The 15,567-nt window shown below is 46.6% G+C and overlaps 1 protein-coding gene across 2 annotated transcripts in view; it reads left to right on the plus strand.

Annotated features, from left to right (window-relative positions):
- The window catches only part of LOC121707084 (potassium voltage-gated channel subfamily KQT member 2), a 44,916-nt gene that overhangs the window by 7,989 nt on the left and 21,360 nt on the right, over positions 1-15,567 (plus strand). For both annotated transcript variants that reach the window (XM_042089378.1, XM_042089379.1), the window contains 3 exons: positions 9,817-9,907; positions 10,102-10,228; positions 10,747-10,922. In XM_042089378.1, the coding sequence (XP_041945312.1) occupies positions 9,817-9,907; positions 10,102-10,228; positions 10,747-10,922 (394 nt within the window). The remainder of the gene's footprint in view (positions 1-9,816; positions 9,908-10,101; positions 10,229-10,746; positions 10,923-15,567) is intronic.

A 15,567-nucleotide genomic window follows, 5' to 3' on the forward strand; every position in this document is an offset into this window, starting at 1 on the left:
CCAACACCTTACACTCTAAATCAGTCGAGTCATGACAACCCAGTGCCTGGCCAAGACTGTGCAGAGGCTTCCGAGTCGCAAGAGGAATGACCTGCTACCTTGGCCAGTGCCACTGACTGGACTATGGGCCAGAGCCTCTGGGAGATGTATTTTTGCAATGATCTAGTTTTTGAAAAGAGGGTTAGGAGAAGGCAGAGGAGGGGTCAGTGCTGTTTCAGTGTTCACATGCTCTCTAGCCGTCTGGGGAGGTTTATAAGTCTAATTATTGTGTAGATATCCTGTGGCCATATCAGCTTGCCTGCACAGAGAAATATTTGACACTTTTTTGGAACAAAATGTTAAGGTCCATCAGTTATCAGCACATTTTACTCAGTAATGTGATGTTCCCAATAAAGGCTTTTAGATACTTCAAACAAGAGGCTTCCACCATTAACACTTATTAACCTGTTTGGACTCCAGTTGTTATTCAATGTTTAATGCATTTATTATAGTGTATCTGGACTTGGTTCTGTGTAGGTATATTGCACAAGGCTTTGATTTTTTTGGTTCCTTTGAATGTAAAACCTATGGGCCATGCGTGATCTCTAGCAATCAGAAGACAAAAAGTTAATTTTGTTGACTCAACAAACTAATCACCAGCTATGAAAAGCCCGCTACATTATGCATACAGAGTTCTGAGATGGCTCTATGAAAGTCCTTGATTAGAGGCAGGCAGAACTGGGGAGAAGTTGGGAGAAAGTGCCAGGTTGTTGTGACCAGTTTTTCAATGTGAGTCGAGCGCGTCTAGCCTTGCGGTGCTTAATTAAATGTAAGGTGGCACCCTGAGAGCTGGGGTGCGAGAGCGAGGTTCGTGTGTGGCACTCTGATGTGTGAGTGCAAGCGCCAGACACCGCCAGACCTCACCGTTGAAACTGCTATGGTGGTGGTGATGGCACTGTGTTTGTGTTTTTTGGTTGTGGGTGGTTGAATGAGTATGCAAATTGGCCTTCTGTGTGCGTGTTCCTGTGTGTCAACCAAATGATGCTGTTTACTGTAACTTACTTGTTTCTCTTCATTATTCTGTTGTGGTCTGTTTATACAACATTGAAATAAGATATGCTTAATTCGAATGTTTAAATTCCACAATCCTATAATATTTATTCATTTGTATAGATAGATAGATAGATAGATAGATATGATCTATCTAGCAGCACAATATGGATAGATAGATAGATAGATAGACACTGCAGAGTAATGTACAAAAGATGGTATCGTCTCACAGAGGAATTTAGGTTGTCATCATGCCAAGGAGATTATGGTATAGGACCATAGGGGTGGAGCTTAGACAGCCTGGCCAACCATAAAGCCCCCCAGGGTTTCTTCCTGGGCTGAGTGTTTCTAGAACTCATTTTAGATGCTCACACTGCACACGCTTGATGGCAGCTGCCGCAGAGGTGTCAACGTAGTTTGCGTGTGTGTGTGTGTGTGAGTATGTGTGTGTGTGTATATGTGTGTTTGTGTGTGGGTGTATTGGTGTGGGTGCGTTTCTGTTATTCTGAATGGCAGAAGCTCAGAGCAGAGCAACCTAGCACAACAACTTGCCAAGTGACGACGAGAATCCTCTTTCAGCGTTCCGCAAATAGCCGCCGATCGCTGTACCCGCATGTCAGACGCAAAGAGGGGAAGTGGAAACACTTGTTATTCCATCCTGGCTCACATTGCATAAAATACGCTTTCATGTAGCGGGTGGACCCACGGGAAATAGGGTAAGAAAAGGGCCAGAATGGCGTGGCGTGGCGTGGCATGGAGTGGTGTGGAATGGTGTGGCGTGGCGTAGCGTGGAGCGTTGTAGCATGGAATGGCATAGTGAAATCCCATGTCTCGGACTCTAAATCAGATGGTGGCTCTCTCCTGTCTCTACCCCCTCTGCAGAGAGAGAGGTAGGCTTTTTCTAATGGCACAGTGAGAGGTGGAATGACTAGTGTGTATGCTGGTGTGATACCAGCCAGTGCACACATGACTCACGCCAGGGCTTTTCTTCCCAGTGTGAGCGGACATTATGGCTCAGCGGTAAAACAGGCGGCATGCAAAACACAGAACCAAAAGCAACAACACAAACAAGCAAGTTGCAGCACACTGTTTTTCCAGTAGAAAGGTCAGGGCTGACATAGTTGTAGCGGAAAATGCCTGGGCTTTTTGTATCGTTCGAGCCTTACAGTTCAGCGGATGTCTGTGGTGTTGAGTTGTGTGCGTAGCGTAGCGTACCCAGGGAGGAGGTCTGAGGCCAGGCATCTAGCAGCACAATATGGATAGCAGCCTTGTCCCGCGTCTGTGATGGATGTTCTGACCACAATGTCAAGGAGAGGCCATGCACACACCTTTACACACACACACACACACACACACACACACACACACACTGTCTCTAACTCTCTCTCATGCGTGCACTCTCACACACAAACACACACACACACACACACACACACACGCACATCCTTTCATATACACCTTGGTCTCTACTCTCAGTCTGGGAGAAGGTGTTTTTTTGAATCTCACCGCTGCGGCGTCATCCATCATGTACTAGTAAAAAAAAAAAAAAAAACTCTATTTTGGTGCAACATTTAATTTCATCCATCATAAACAACAACCAGTAACTCTCTTTTAATAGCTTGGAAGGAAGTACTGTACTACTCTCTTTTTCACTCTGTCTGGCACAGAGGAGACTCGCATCAGCACACAGGGCCAAGGAGAGACGCTAAGGCACTCACCCATCACAGTGGCGGTGTTTTGGAATACTTGGCTTAATTACTTTAACACAGGTTGTAATTAGTACAAATCAGAGGCGTGGGATCTTGGATAAACCTCTCAACTCAGAAGATGTGAGGCCTGGATTTAAACTTAACGGCATGTTAAGACGAGCACTCGGCGCTGCTGTCACGGCGGCGCGTGTCTCTCCGACGCCTCGTCTGAGGAGAGGACAGGTGAGGTGAGAGAGTGCTGCCATTTTGATCTCGTACACGCTTCCACGCCGACATCACACAGAATCCCTGAAGCCACTGGAATTAGCATGTCCCCTCATCAAATGCAAGTGCGCACAAGGCTCATTAAATTAAAATGGAGACAGACGCTGCTGCTATTTTCCCAACAGCGCCGGTAGTAAATGTGTGTGTGTGTGTCTGTGTGTGAGTCAGTGTGTGTGTGTGTGTGTCTGTAGACACACTTGTGTTTAACATGTGAAGTACAGGGCACTCTTTTGCTTTGTGTGGTATTATTTTTCAAACTTTCTTTTTGCTCTGCCTCATAAGAAGACACGCATACACACACACACACACGAGAAGAGAGAGTGTGTGTGTGAGGGAGAAAGAAAGAAAGAAAGAAAGAAAGAAAGGGTGAGATTGGGAATGTTGGATGGGGATCTGGACAAGTTGATTGAATGATTGAAAACCTGAAAATGAAAGATTTAAAAAGTATCATGTGTTTCCCGTCATACCCAGTCCTACTGTAGCTCATCTGCAGCATGTCACAATGGCGAAGAGATGAAATCAATAAAACATATGACAAAGAGCCATGGCGTGACTTGCAAGCCGAGGGCTTACATCACCTGTGAGCAAGTTCACTGAACCCGCTGAGACACATGGTGCCCCTGCAGTGGGGAGGGAGGGAGCGAGTGAGGGAGGGAGGAGAGAGAAAGATAGATAGATGAGAAGAGAGGGAGAGATACAGAGAGTGAGGGAGGGAGAGAGAGAGGAGTGAAAGATAAATATATTGGAAGAGTGGGAGATAGAGGGAGGGAGAAAAAAGGGAGTGAGTGAAGGAGGGAGAGAGAGAGAAAGGGAGGGAGAGAGAGAGGGATGAGGGAGGGAGAGTGTGGGTGTGTCAGGGTTTACTGTGCGTCAGTCTGAGCAGTATGTCCACGGCTCAGGGCCATTATGCTCTGCAGGCAAATAGAACATTGGGCCTGGCAGGCTTGATTAAGAGCAGTGTCCTCTCAGACGCAGCACTTACGGGACTGCTGAGTGCCCTCCCGGTTTAATCGCTGTGACCATGGCCTCTTCTCTCCTCATCCACACTCTCTTTATCAATCTATCTATCTATCTCTTTATCCATCCCCTCAGCAGCACCTCTGTGCATGGTCCCCCTCTACCTCTCTGCCCCCCCACTCTCTCTCCTGACCTTACCCCACCCCACCTCACTGCCATTCAAGTATATATACTTTTTGAATTTTTTGAAAAGATTTGGTCTCTGCATTTAACCCAATCGGTGAATTAGTGAAACACAAACAGCACACAGTAAACACACAGTGAGGTGAAGCACACACTAATCCCGGCGCAGTGAGCTGCCTGCTTCAACGGCGGCGCTCGGGGAGCAGTGAGGGGTTAGGTGCCTTGCTCAAGGGCACTTCAGCCGCGGCCCACTGGTCGGGGCTCAAACCGACAACCCTCCGGTTACAAGTCCAGAGTGCTAACCAGTGGGCCACGGCTGCCCCTAGTCCAGAGTGCTAACCAGTGGGCCACGGCTGCCCCTAGTCCAGAGTGCTAACCAGTGGGCCACGGCTGCCCCCCTGGGCCACGGCTGCCCCCCTGGGCCACGGCTGCCCCCCTGGGCCACGGCTGCCCCCCTGGGCCGCGGCTGCCCCTAGTCCAGAGTGCTAACCAGTGGGCCGCGGCTGCCCCTAGTCCAGAGTGCTAACCAGTGGGCCGCGGCTGCCCCTAGTCCAGAGTGCTAACCAGTGGGCCGCGGCTGCCCCTAGTCCAGAGTGCTAACCAGTGGGCCGCGGCTGCCCCTAGTCCAGAGTGCTAACCAGTGGGCCGCGGCTGCCCCTAGTCCAGAGTGCTAACCAGTGGGCCGCGGCTGCCCCGGCTGCATTCACCCCTTCTTCATTCTCTTCCTTTCTTTCTCTACCTCTATTGCCCCTTTTACCCACTTTTTCTGCCTTCACCCCACCCCTCTCCCTCTCTCCGTTCCTCTCTCGCCCTCTCTTTTTCCATTTCTTCATCTCTTTCTCTCTCTTTTTGTCTTTCTACCTCTCTGACTCACTCTTTTTCTCACGCTCTCTAGCTCTCTCCCCCTCTCTTTCTTCACTCTCTTCATCTCTTTCTCTCTCAACCCCTCACCCCCCCCCCCCCCCCCCCACCCCCTCGGCTGCAGTTCTGTGCTGTGTGCTGGATGTCTTCCAGCCTGTCTGGCAGCATTAGGCTGAGCCCAAGGCCAAGGGTGGGGGGGGGCTGGAGACAGAGATGAAAGCAGAGGAGGTGCCATGGTTACAGGAGAGGAAGAGAAGAGAAGAGCAAAACAACACGAGGCAGGAAAGGCACAGAGTCGAGGGGGGGGGGGGGTCCAGAATGGAGAGATGGATAGGAGGAGTGTGAGAGACAACATGATGGGGAGATTGAACAAGGCTGAAAAGGGTGATGACAGAGATGGTTGATGAATTGGTTGAGGGTGGTAGTTGGCAAACTGCAGAGTTACAAGTAGGATGAAAGCAGGACTGCAGAGTAGAAAGGCTGGGAAAAAGGGAATTGGAAAGACAACACAGCCCAGGCAGCAGTCGGACCGATTGCCTGTGAAATTGTCCCACTTAGGCCACTGTTAGAAAACCACCCAAAATGAGAATCTCGTTCGTTTTTGGGAGGCTGGAGGGGTTAGAGTGAGGCAGCAGCTGCCGTAAGATAAATGGCTGAAACGAAAGCTATGCTACAAAGCATCATTGTAGTCAAAACCGAGACCAAGTCCTGACCCAGACCAGAGTGTATCAAGACCAAGACCTTGAAAGGTTGAGAGACCAAGTCCTGACCAAGGCAGGGCAAGCATACCTGCTTGATCCCAGACAAGAGCATCTTCTCCTATATCTTCACCTGTTTCTTGTGGTCAGCTGCAAGTGTGTGAAGGGTTGGGGGGGCAGTTGTTAAGAAAAGTATCAACATTTTCAAATGATTATAGAGGCAGGGTGGCATTTGAAGCAAAATGTTTTACCTCCAATCACAGTAATGTGTTAACAAAGAAGTACATTTTGAGGCTTTGTGATGTAGTAGTCTGGTCTTGAAATAAAACCTTGAGAAGACCAAGACTGTGAAAGTCTTGAGACAGGTCTTGAGTGTGACAACTTTACTACAGAGGCATAAACATCCATGTCAATATACCGTAAGCAGTAATGTTTTATAGGGTGAAGATCACTGACCTCGACCCAAGCAGCCCCATGGAGACACCGAAGCTGTGGTCCAGTGATGACTGACCGGGTCTAGTTCAGGGTGATGCTGCAGTACGTCACCCTAAACTCTTCTGGTTTCCTTGGGGCTGATATCCTGCTTTGGCTTTAGAGTTGTACACAAACACAGTATAGGATGCAGATGAATAAATATCTTCATCGGAGAGAAATATATATTTTTGTTTACTGTTTACTACTTATGTATGTGGATGTGTCAAGCAGAAGTGGAAGTGAATCATACAGTGCTGTAAATTCAGGAAGGTGATTACCCAAACATTTATTACTGAGGAGGCCTCTCCAGTATTTGTTGTTGTGAGATGCTGGTGATATTTACTATATCTATTTAACTTCAGGCTGTGAACGGTTTTGGTCTTACATTGCAAGTTTGGCCTGTAATTTAACATGGTTGGCAGTGAATCGGGAAGACACATCGTATTAGAAGCACACTGCTGTTCAGAGATTCTGCGTTGATTTAAACAGGAGGCAAAGAAGTAAACACCGTTATAGATCATTCATATCTGTGTGGCTTTAACAGTTGGTTTGTTGCAAGGAGAGGTTTTAAATTATACTTATATCAATACAGCACCTGGGATAAAACCATTTGGTAGCAGAAGCAGAGGTTTTTATAGTGTATTTAAGGTTTGGAATATTGTGTTTGCTATTGTGGGATGTTGTGTGTTAACATTCGTAAATACTACAAAAACAGTCCATAGTTTTGTTAGGAGGTATTTGTTGAGAGGCTTGTCTGTAAAGAAAATGTAAGCATTGTTGAAATGTGTTCACTGACTGCATATTGTGTGAAAACGACATGAAATGTGTGAATGGTACTGTATGGCCACAAACGACTGATGCTGTGCTAATTGTGTTTAGAGTTTTGAAAATGTGACAACTGGTTAGACAAACGCTTGTTAGCGACTGAAAAAAAAAACTGTAAAAGGCAGAATCCCAAAGCAGAGAGTTCTGTGGGGAATTGAAGCCAGTCAATATGGAGGGAGCCTTTCCTGTGGTCCAGCCCTCTGCTAGCAAGCCCTCGGGGCAGAGAGGAAGCCCAGTGTCCAGTGGAGTATTCGCCAGGTCCTCAGGTCGACGTATTGACCAATGTCTTGTGTTCGGAATCAATGGGCTATATTTGGAGACGGGGGTGTGCTGTCACCCAATACAGTGTCCAGCATGGGGAGGAGCAAAGGAGAAGGCAAATGCAGCGTCTACTGTGAGCGACGCAGAGCAGGACATAGTGTCCAGAAACACAGAGAGAGAGAGAAAGAGAGAGAGAGAGAGGTCTATAACCATTATTTTGGACATGAGTGGAGCTGTGTGGTGTGGAGGGTTCAATGTAAGGAGTCAATGTAAATGGTTCTTCTTTGAACATAGCCTCTGTCAGGTTATGTCAAAAGAAGAACCATTTACAGTTTGAATAATAAGCTCGATACAGTTCGAGATAAGCTCTCATAAGACCCACAGATGATTCTGACAGCCTGGGCTGTCACAGAGAGGGGTCTCAGCCTGTACGACCTCGATGTCGCCGTGGTCCTTTTGATGCCTTTCACAATGCCGTAATTCATCGGCGATTGGCTCATAAGTGGAGCCCAAAGAAACATGACAGCTCATCCTCCGCTGTTCAGTTAAATGGCTTTGTGACGCTCTCTTTGACAGAAGGACTTTACAGACCAAATGGACTACAAAATGGGTGTTAGATAATGCGCTCTGTTGTAGGTATTCCTACCAGTTGCTCCATTCAGCCAGAGCTAAAACACGCAGTAGGATTTGAGAAATCCAGGCCTTAGTTTGGACTTTTCAAACCACAATTAAGTCTGAACTGGACATATGGATGGATAGATGCAACTATCCACACATTATATTATTTACCTCAGTTCTTGAACAAGGGATTTTACATTAAGCCTCCACAAGCTGTAAATGAATTAAAGCCAAGCAAAGCAATTCTGTCACATGCTTGCGTAATCATTGGCAAGGCTACACTGCAAAATGTAAAAAAATGTGACACACCGCAAACAGTTGCAACTGCTTGCCGCGCAACACCACTATCCCTGTTTCTGGAGGTATTTACATCAAAGCTTGTGTTGTGACGAGTGTTGCGGCATGGGGTTCTAATTTCGGTTCTCGGTGCCGCATTAACAATATCACCGTAACATTGCAATGTTCCAGCCATCAAAGTGAGTCAGAGCGAAGGATGGGATGCTCACTGTCCATTGTATCGGGTTACTTGTAATGTGCTGTAAGCTTGCTCGTGCCGGGCTCAGCGAGGCTTTGTCAACTGCAGCCTTTGTTATGACAGGCCTGACAGGCCCTTGCGTCGCTCACAGTCCCCGAAAACGCTGAGGACTCACGTCATCGCTTTGTCCAGTTTATCAGTTCCTTGAGCTTTGCGAAACAAACATCTTCCTAAAAAGTGGTTCGCCAGCATCTGTGGGCTTCGTGGGGCTGACCGGAGGATTCGAACCAATAGGAGCCAGGAGCCCATGTGTTGCAGATGTTTGTTTGTGGACCACAAAGCCTCTCCTGCATGTGTCAAGTCAAAATTCACACTTGTGTCAGCAGGCTGCGTGTGTGTTTTTGCTGACTGCAGGTTGTCAGAAGCTTCGCATTAGCCATTGCAACACTGCAGGACATTAATTCAGTCTGCTGTAGCTGTCAGCTCGGACAGGCCACTTTCATTCGGCCAGAAATGTTCATCCTCTCGCTATCATCTCTTTTTCTCCCAACACTTTTAAATGTCCTGTGCTCTAGCAAATGAAGCTTACACTGAAACGAATCTGGTTACATCTAGTCTTCTAGCATTCGTTGTGCTATTGGAGTCACAGTCACAGAAGCCACTGTCTTCTGCATTCGTTGTGCTTTTGTAAAGAGAGCCACTCTGATATAAAACACACTATAATCATGTTAAAGGAAAGGAAAGACATTGTAATATCAGCATAAGTATATTGTTCCAGTGTCAGTGTGGTGCACATTTGTCTATACATTCCATCACCCCCCCCCCCCCCTCCAAAGAAGCTGGTTAAAAACGATGATATCTCTGTCGATATGCTGTCCCCCCGTCTCGATCTGCCTGTGGAGGCTGATCTATGGTTCCCATGCCCAGGGCTCCATCTCCATTAGCCGAGGACTGATATCCTGCCGTGGATCGTATGGCTTAGCCCCAGCCTGCCTTCACGCCAGCTCAGCACTTCTGCAGGAATTGTATTGAATCTGTGTAGAGGAAACCGTTCAAATCCCCACACACCTCTTGCTGTGAAGAGAACAAAAAAAAAAGAACAAATCTCAACGTCTCAATTATGACAGTAGGATACCTTGAGGTGTTGAGACTTTTATATCGTTGAAATATTGACAGGGGTGCTAAAGCGTGTCCTTCACAATGGCCGTACAGCTCATTATATGCTTAATGGCAAATAGGCCCTCCCCCCTCCATAAGTGTTATCTGAAAGAGGGCGATAGTATTTCAAACCACACACCTTTATGGTAATGCAATGTCCATTAATCACAGCCACAATCTTATCCTATTCAGTTCAGCTCAATTCAATTTGAGTATGGTGTTGCTGCACTCAGTGTATACTGTACTGCATTGATCTCTGGTGTGGGGATTTGAGCCGAGCTCTTTTGTGGCGCTTCCCTTTCAGGTTCCTGCTGGTGTTCTCCTGTCTGGTCCTCTCAGTGTTCTCCACCATCAAGGAGTACGAGAAGAGCTCCGAGGATGCTTTGTACATACTGGTATGTGTGTGTGTGTCTGTGTGTGTGTCTGTGTGTGTGTGTGTGTGTGTGTGTGTGTGTGTGTGTGTGTGTGTGTGTGTGTTTGTGTTAGAGAGAGAGTGTATGTTTGTTTGTGTGGTTTCTGTCCAGTTCTGTCCTTACAGGATGTTGGTTTCTCTTCTTTAGTGTTTTTTTTTTTGTATGCGTCTTTGCAGGAAATTGTGACCATCGTTGTGTTTGGCGTGGAGTACATCGTCAGGATCTGGTCAGCAGGATGCTGCTGCAGGTACAGGGGATGGAGAGGCCGGCTGAAGTTCGCCCGCAAGCCCTTCTGCGTCATCGGTGAGCAAATGGAAAAGGTGGCCCTGAAATGGCTTCATTGTTCTGGAAATACAGCTGTCCATAACCACAGGAGTCCCTGTCCCCATGTAGCATTGTCATGTCCCTGCAGTCATGGCTGATTCCAGTACATCACTAATTAAGTCAGAAAAGAATGACAATTGTGATGAAATATCAATTTCAACTGAATCCTCTTTGTGTGAAATTACTCCGTAATTGCATTGTTTCGGAAGCAATTTTCTTAGCCGGCGCCCTCAAACCAGTCTGCTTTTAGCCATCTTGTGTCCAATTATTAACATAAATTACCAGGCCAGTCATGATATCCGCTTGGGCCCTGGTGTCCAGTCCATTCAGTTTATTAATACTTTGGAGATGCTTCTGGACTCTATACCCTGCTGCTGAATCGTTTAGACTCCCCAACGGGCCATTACAAGCTCCATGCCGATTCATTAGCATTGCATAGTGCTGCCATGATTCTGGGAAGGATTGACTAATGACCCGGTCGGCCGTCTCTGTTGCAGACATCATGGTGCTGATAGCCTCCATCTCGGTGCTGGCCGCCGGTACCCAGGGGAATGTGTTTGCCACCTCGGCTATCAGGAGTTTGCGTTTCCTGCAGATCCTGCGAATGATCCGGATGGACCGGCGAGGGGGGACCTGGAAACTCCTCGGTTCGGTCGTCTATGCCCACAGCAAGGTAATGGACGCACAGTAATGGTCATGTCAATTACTTCAATAGTCCTGAATCAATTTTGTTTGAAAATGACCTTAGTTTCATTGAAAAGAAACACATTAAAAGCTGATTTAGGTCAATTACATTGCACAGGGTGAATCAGGGAATCTGGGTCGAAGGAATTTTTGCTTCTGTGTTGAAAACCATATATTTCTGCTGTGTAATATATGACTTTTTAGGGATATTTCAAAAATGTCCCCCATGTCGTGGCTTTGTTTCTGCTCTCATTCTCCCATTACTTCTGCCTTTTTGAGGCACTCTGAGGCAGTCACACCAACTGATTTCTCAGAATTCCCTCAGACTGTACATGGTGCAACAGGTTTCAGCGTCTCGCTCAGTGGAGATGTCAGACAATAGTGTTAGGCCTCCCGCAGGGCGATCTTCCAATATCACAGTCAGATGAAAAACATGACACTCATTTCTGCTCTTGCTGTTGTGAGAGGAGACCAGCCAATATCCTCAACAAGGCACACAGGCAAACACAGCTTTCATGTATAGATCTGTTTTGTCTTGCATTCACGCATCCGTGCCCTGCATAATGTGTCAGGCTTAGATCTGAAACGGCAGTCAGGCCATATTTGTGAGAGAAGCCATTCTGTTGAATGTTATCTGTCAGATAACAACTCAGAATCCCCAGCCTCTACTGTTGCCACTCTGTCGCTACCCAGCTCCACCAAGAGCCTGATAAATGGGCCCTTGTCAGGGGGGAGGGTTGGGGTTGGGTGGGTCCACTCCAGCTCCAGCCATGCATATCTGCTGGCTTCCTCGGAGGAGAGAGCAGGTTTAATGAGATATTCTCCTTAAGCATCAGATGGAGTGGATCCGAGTCAAGATGGAGACCGCCAGGCCATCATTCATATCTTCTGATTGAATTTGCCCAACCGAACCCAATCGTTCCAGCCCCAGGGACCTTTCCAGTGGGGGAAAATTGTAGCCTTTGTATGCCTTTGCCAAAATGTCATCCCAAGAAGCATTGAAGATGAGGCAGGGCCATTATTACTGACAATGGCAGTAATCGCTGTGAAGTAAGAGATGTCAGCTTGCTGGGAAACCATTATCTGTGTACTTTAATCGTTGAGGCATCACTCAGAAATGTCTCTGGACTTTGTCACATTCAGCGCCATAATGGACTTTGCACAGTCTCTGTCTGAAATGCTTTGTGCTTCATCTGATCTGAACCCACTGAATTAGCAGCATTTGAGCTGCTTACGGTAACATCAAAAGATGTACAATAATTATCTCATTGTTGTTTAAGCATGCAATGTCAATATGTCAATATCAATAGCTACATGTGTAAAGATTTACTTTAATGTAATGTAATACTAATACAATCATATTATGAAGATAATAATATTTTATGTTGAAGATTAGACTTTGACAATGATAGATAGATAGATAGATAGATAGATAGATAGATAGATAGATAGATAGATAGATAGATAGATAGATAAAAAAAATAACTCTTGCTCTTATATACACCCTCTGAATGTTCTGTCACGCCTTTCCCCATGTGCATCATGTCACCCAGTAGTCAATTACAGGACATTTGTTGGTGATGGGGAATAAACATGCATCTCCAATTTCTTGCTTGAACAGTGTTCGCAAGACCCCCCCCCCCCCCTTCCCCCAGCACAGAAACTATTTTTAGCTAAACTCATTTTCGGTTCAGCTTCTTCTCGTTTGTCGTCTCAGCAGTTTTCCCCCTCACTCACTCCGATCCAGAGCTTGCCGCTGGGGGAATAGGGGAAGCTGTTGTCTAGGTTATAAAAGGCAGCTCCGTTACTATATATGCTGTGCCTTATAAATAACTGCTGCATCATAAATGTGCTTAAAGTTCAATGACTTCTAAAATTCTATGAAGGGTGATGATATATGAAGCTGTTGAGGAGTACAGTCAAAAATATGTGATTAGAATGTTCCCAAACCGAGAGTTCCACACTGACTGCGACAATTACCCTCAGTCCTCATCGACTGTATAAAGAATACTCAATAGTATATTGTTTGTGTAGAAGGAACCAGGAAAATAATCCTCAATCCTCAATACCTCAATAGGTTAAAGGTATAAGGATGGGTCCAGTAGTGCCGTCTCATAACAACTAAAAGAAAACCACTGACAAATAGTTAGCTGAATGAAATGTGCAAGTGTTTTGTACACGCAGTGTAGTATGCAGGCCTGCTGTATCTTACTCTAAACATTATTAGCCAAATGCAGCCATGAGAAATTTTCAACTGATTAGCAATATTGGAGGCTTTAGTTTCCCTATTCAGAAGCTCATTCTCCAACAGTCATGGTTGAAGGGGTGAGGGGACAGACGTGCAGGATGTAGGATCTAGGTCACCTCTGTTTGACTTAGAGAAATGCTGCTGCCGTATGTCTGTCTCCCATCTGCTAGCAGGCACAGGTGTCCACCCGCTGGGGCCTGGGGTCCATGTGTGCAGCTCGGGCATACCCGCCTCCTCAGGAACTGACCTCTGAAGGTGGGCCTCCCTCACCTGTGCCAGGTGCCTACTGTAGCCATGGCACCGAGACGAGCCAGCTCAGCAGAACCCAGGGCATGCCCATGCACCTGTGCCAGTCTGGAGGCTTGGCCTCCTAAAGCCTCCTCTCCCACCCTCCCGCTCGTTAGTCGGAAGTGAAAACTGATCTTGTGTACGTTCCCATATTCTATACCTCGGCACTCACCCGCTGCTAACAACCCCCCCCCCCCCCTCTCCCCAGTCCTGGCAGAAGAGTGCGTCCTACAGAAAAGACTCTCCCCCTCTTCTCCCACCTCTTCTCAAGGGCAGAGCTGGGCGCCTGACAGTGCAATTTGACACAAAATGAGTTCCCATCTCACACACAACTTTCTTGAAAGACCCAGATCTGTCTTGTGTGGACTCTGTATGGTCTAAGGGTGTTCCATTTCAAAGAGAGGAGGAAGGTCTCATCTTACAGCGAATGCATATGCAGCCATGTTGCTGACGGAACAAAATATCAAGTTATTTTTCTCCATTTTCACCCCAATCCTTTTTTAGCGTGGTGCGGAGCTATTGTTGGGAAATAATGCATCATGCCTCGGCAAGCGTTTTCATTATTTATTTTGTTTCCAAAGAATTATTAGAGGTGTAAGCTGTCGTTCCAGATTACCAATTTTAATCAAAATGTCAAGTTGATAAAGGTCTATCCAAATGCTTTCATATTTATTAACCATGGAGAGCAATTTTACAAAATGGAATGAAGAGAAACATGAACATGACTCGTAAGGTTCTGAGAAACTGCTGAAGCAATCCTACATGGTTTCATAAGGAACAATTTTATTTTCATAATAAAAAGACAATAGGCCAGCTAAGGTGGCAGTCTTTTTCTAAAAAACCACGGATCTAACAAGACATCGGACAACGGCATTGTTTAGGTTATAGTCCAATGCACTGCACAGCCACGTACACGTTAATTGGCTTTAATGTGTGTTTGACCTATAGCACTGTCTCACAGACCAGCTTCTCATCGTAACGAGGAACACAACCATAATGGTGCTTGAGCTCCGCCCCAGCCATTTACTGGGCCAAGCTATCAAAATAAAGAGCCTCAGTAGCTTGCTCTTCAAGTGTTATGTCTCGGTCTGGAGGATCGCTCATTTTCACACTGAGCCAGTGCCAGCGAGGCTATCGGTGAGTAGGGCGGATGAGAGGATGTGGATTGAAACAGTTGTATCAGGTTACATTACCATATGAAATACTGCTTGTTCAGCTCAGCCATATCACTCAATAGGAGATTAAATGCACTCTCACTGTCCAATCCCCCCGACGCTCCAACTGCACCTGGGCACACACATGTGGCAGCGCTCCATCTGAAGGAAGGGCTCGATAAGAAGAAAGAGTCCAGCAGAGTCACACACACACACACATGTGGCAGCGCTCCATCTGAAGGAAGGGCTCGATAAGAAGAAAGAGTCCAGCAGAGTCACACACACACACACATGTGGCAGCGCTCCATCTGAAGGAAGGGCTCGATAAGAAGAAAGAGTCCAGCAGAGTCCATCGTTCAGACCAGAGCAGGCTGCAATGGGCTGAAACGCTCCTTCTGCCCAAGCTAATAGCTGTCAGTCGTTGTACAAATGTCTGATGCCTCTCATTAGACACTAATACTTGGTTCAAAATGGATTTCTGGCAGACTCTAACCGTAGGCTCCTTGTAGTTTGTGTGTGTGTGTGAGTGTGTGTGAATGTGTGTGTGTGTGTGTGTGTGTGTGTGTGTGTGTGTGTGTGTGTGTGTGTGTGTGTGTGTGTGTGAGAGAGAGAGAGAGAGAGAGAAAGAGAGAGAGTGTGTGTGTGTGTTTTCCTTGCCTGACTGTGTGTGTGTGTATGTGTGTTTTTGCATGTGTGTGTGTGTGTATGTGTGTGTATGTGTATTTGTGCATGTGTGTGTGTGTGTGTGTGCATGTGTTTTTGCATGTGTGTGTGTGTGTGTGTGTGTGTGTGTGTGTTAGTGTGTGTGTGTGTGTGTGTGTATGTGTGTTTGTGCATGTGTGTGTGTGTGTGTGTGTGTGTGCCTGTGTTTTTGCATGTGTGTGTGTGTGTGTGTGTGTGTGTGTGTGTGTGTGTGTATGTGTGTGTGTGTGTGTGTGTGTGTG

Source organism: Alosa sapidissima, chromosome 4 (assembly GCF_018492685.1).
Source record: "Alosa sapidissima isolate fAloSap1 chromosome 4, fAloSap1.pri, whole genome shotgun sequence".
Lineage (NCBI taxonomy): Eukaryota > Metazoa > Chordata > Actinopteri > Clupeiformes > Clupeidae > Alosa > Alosa sapidissima.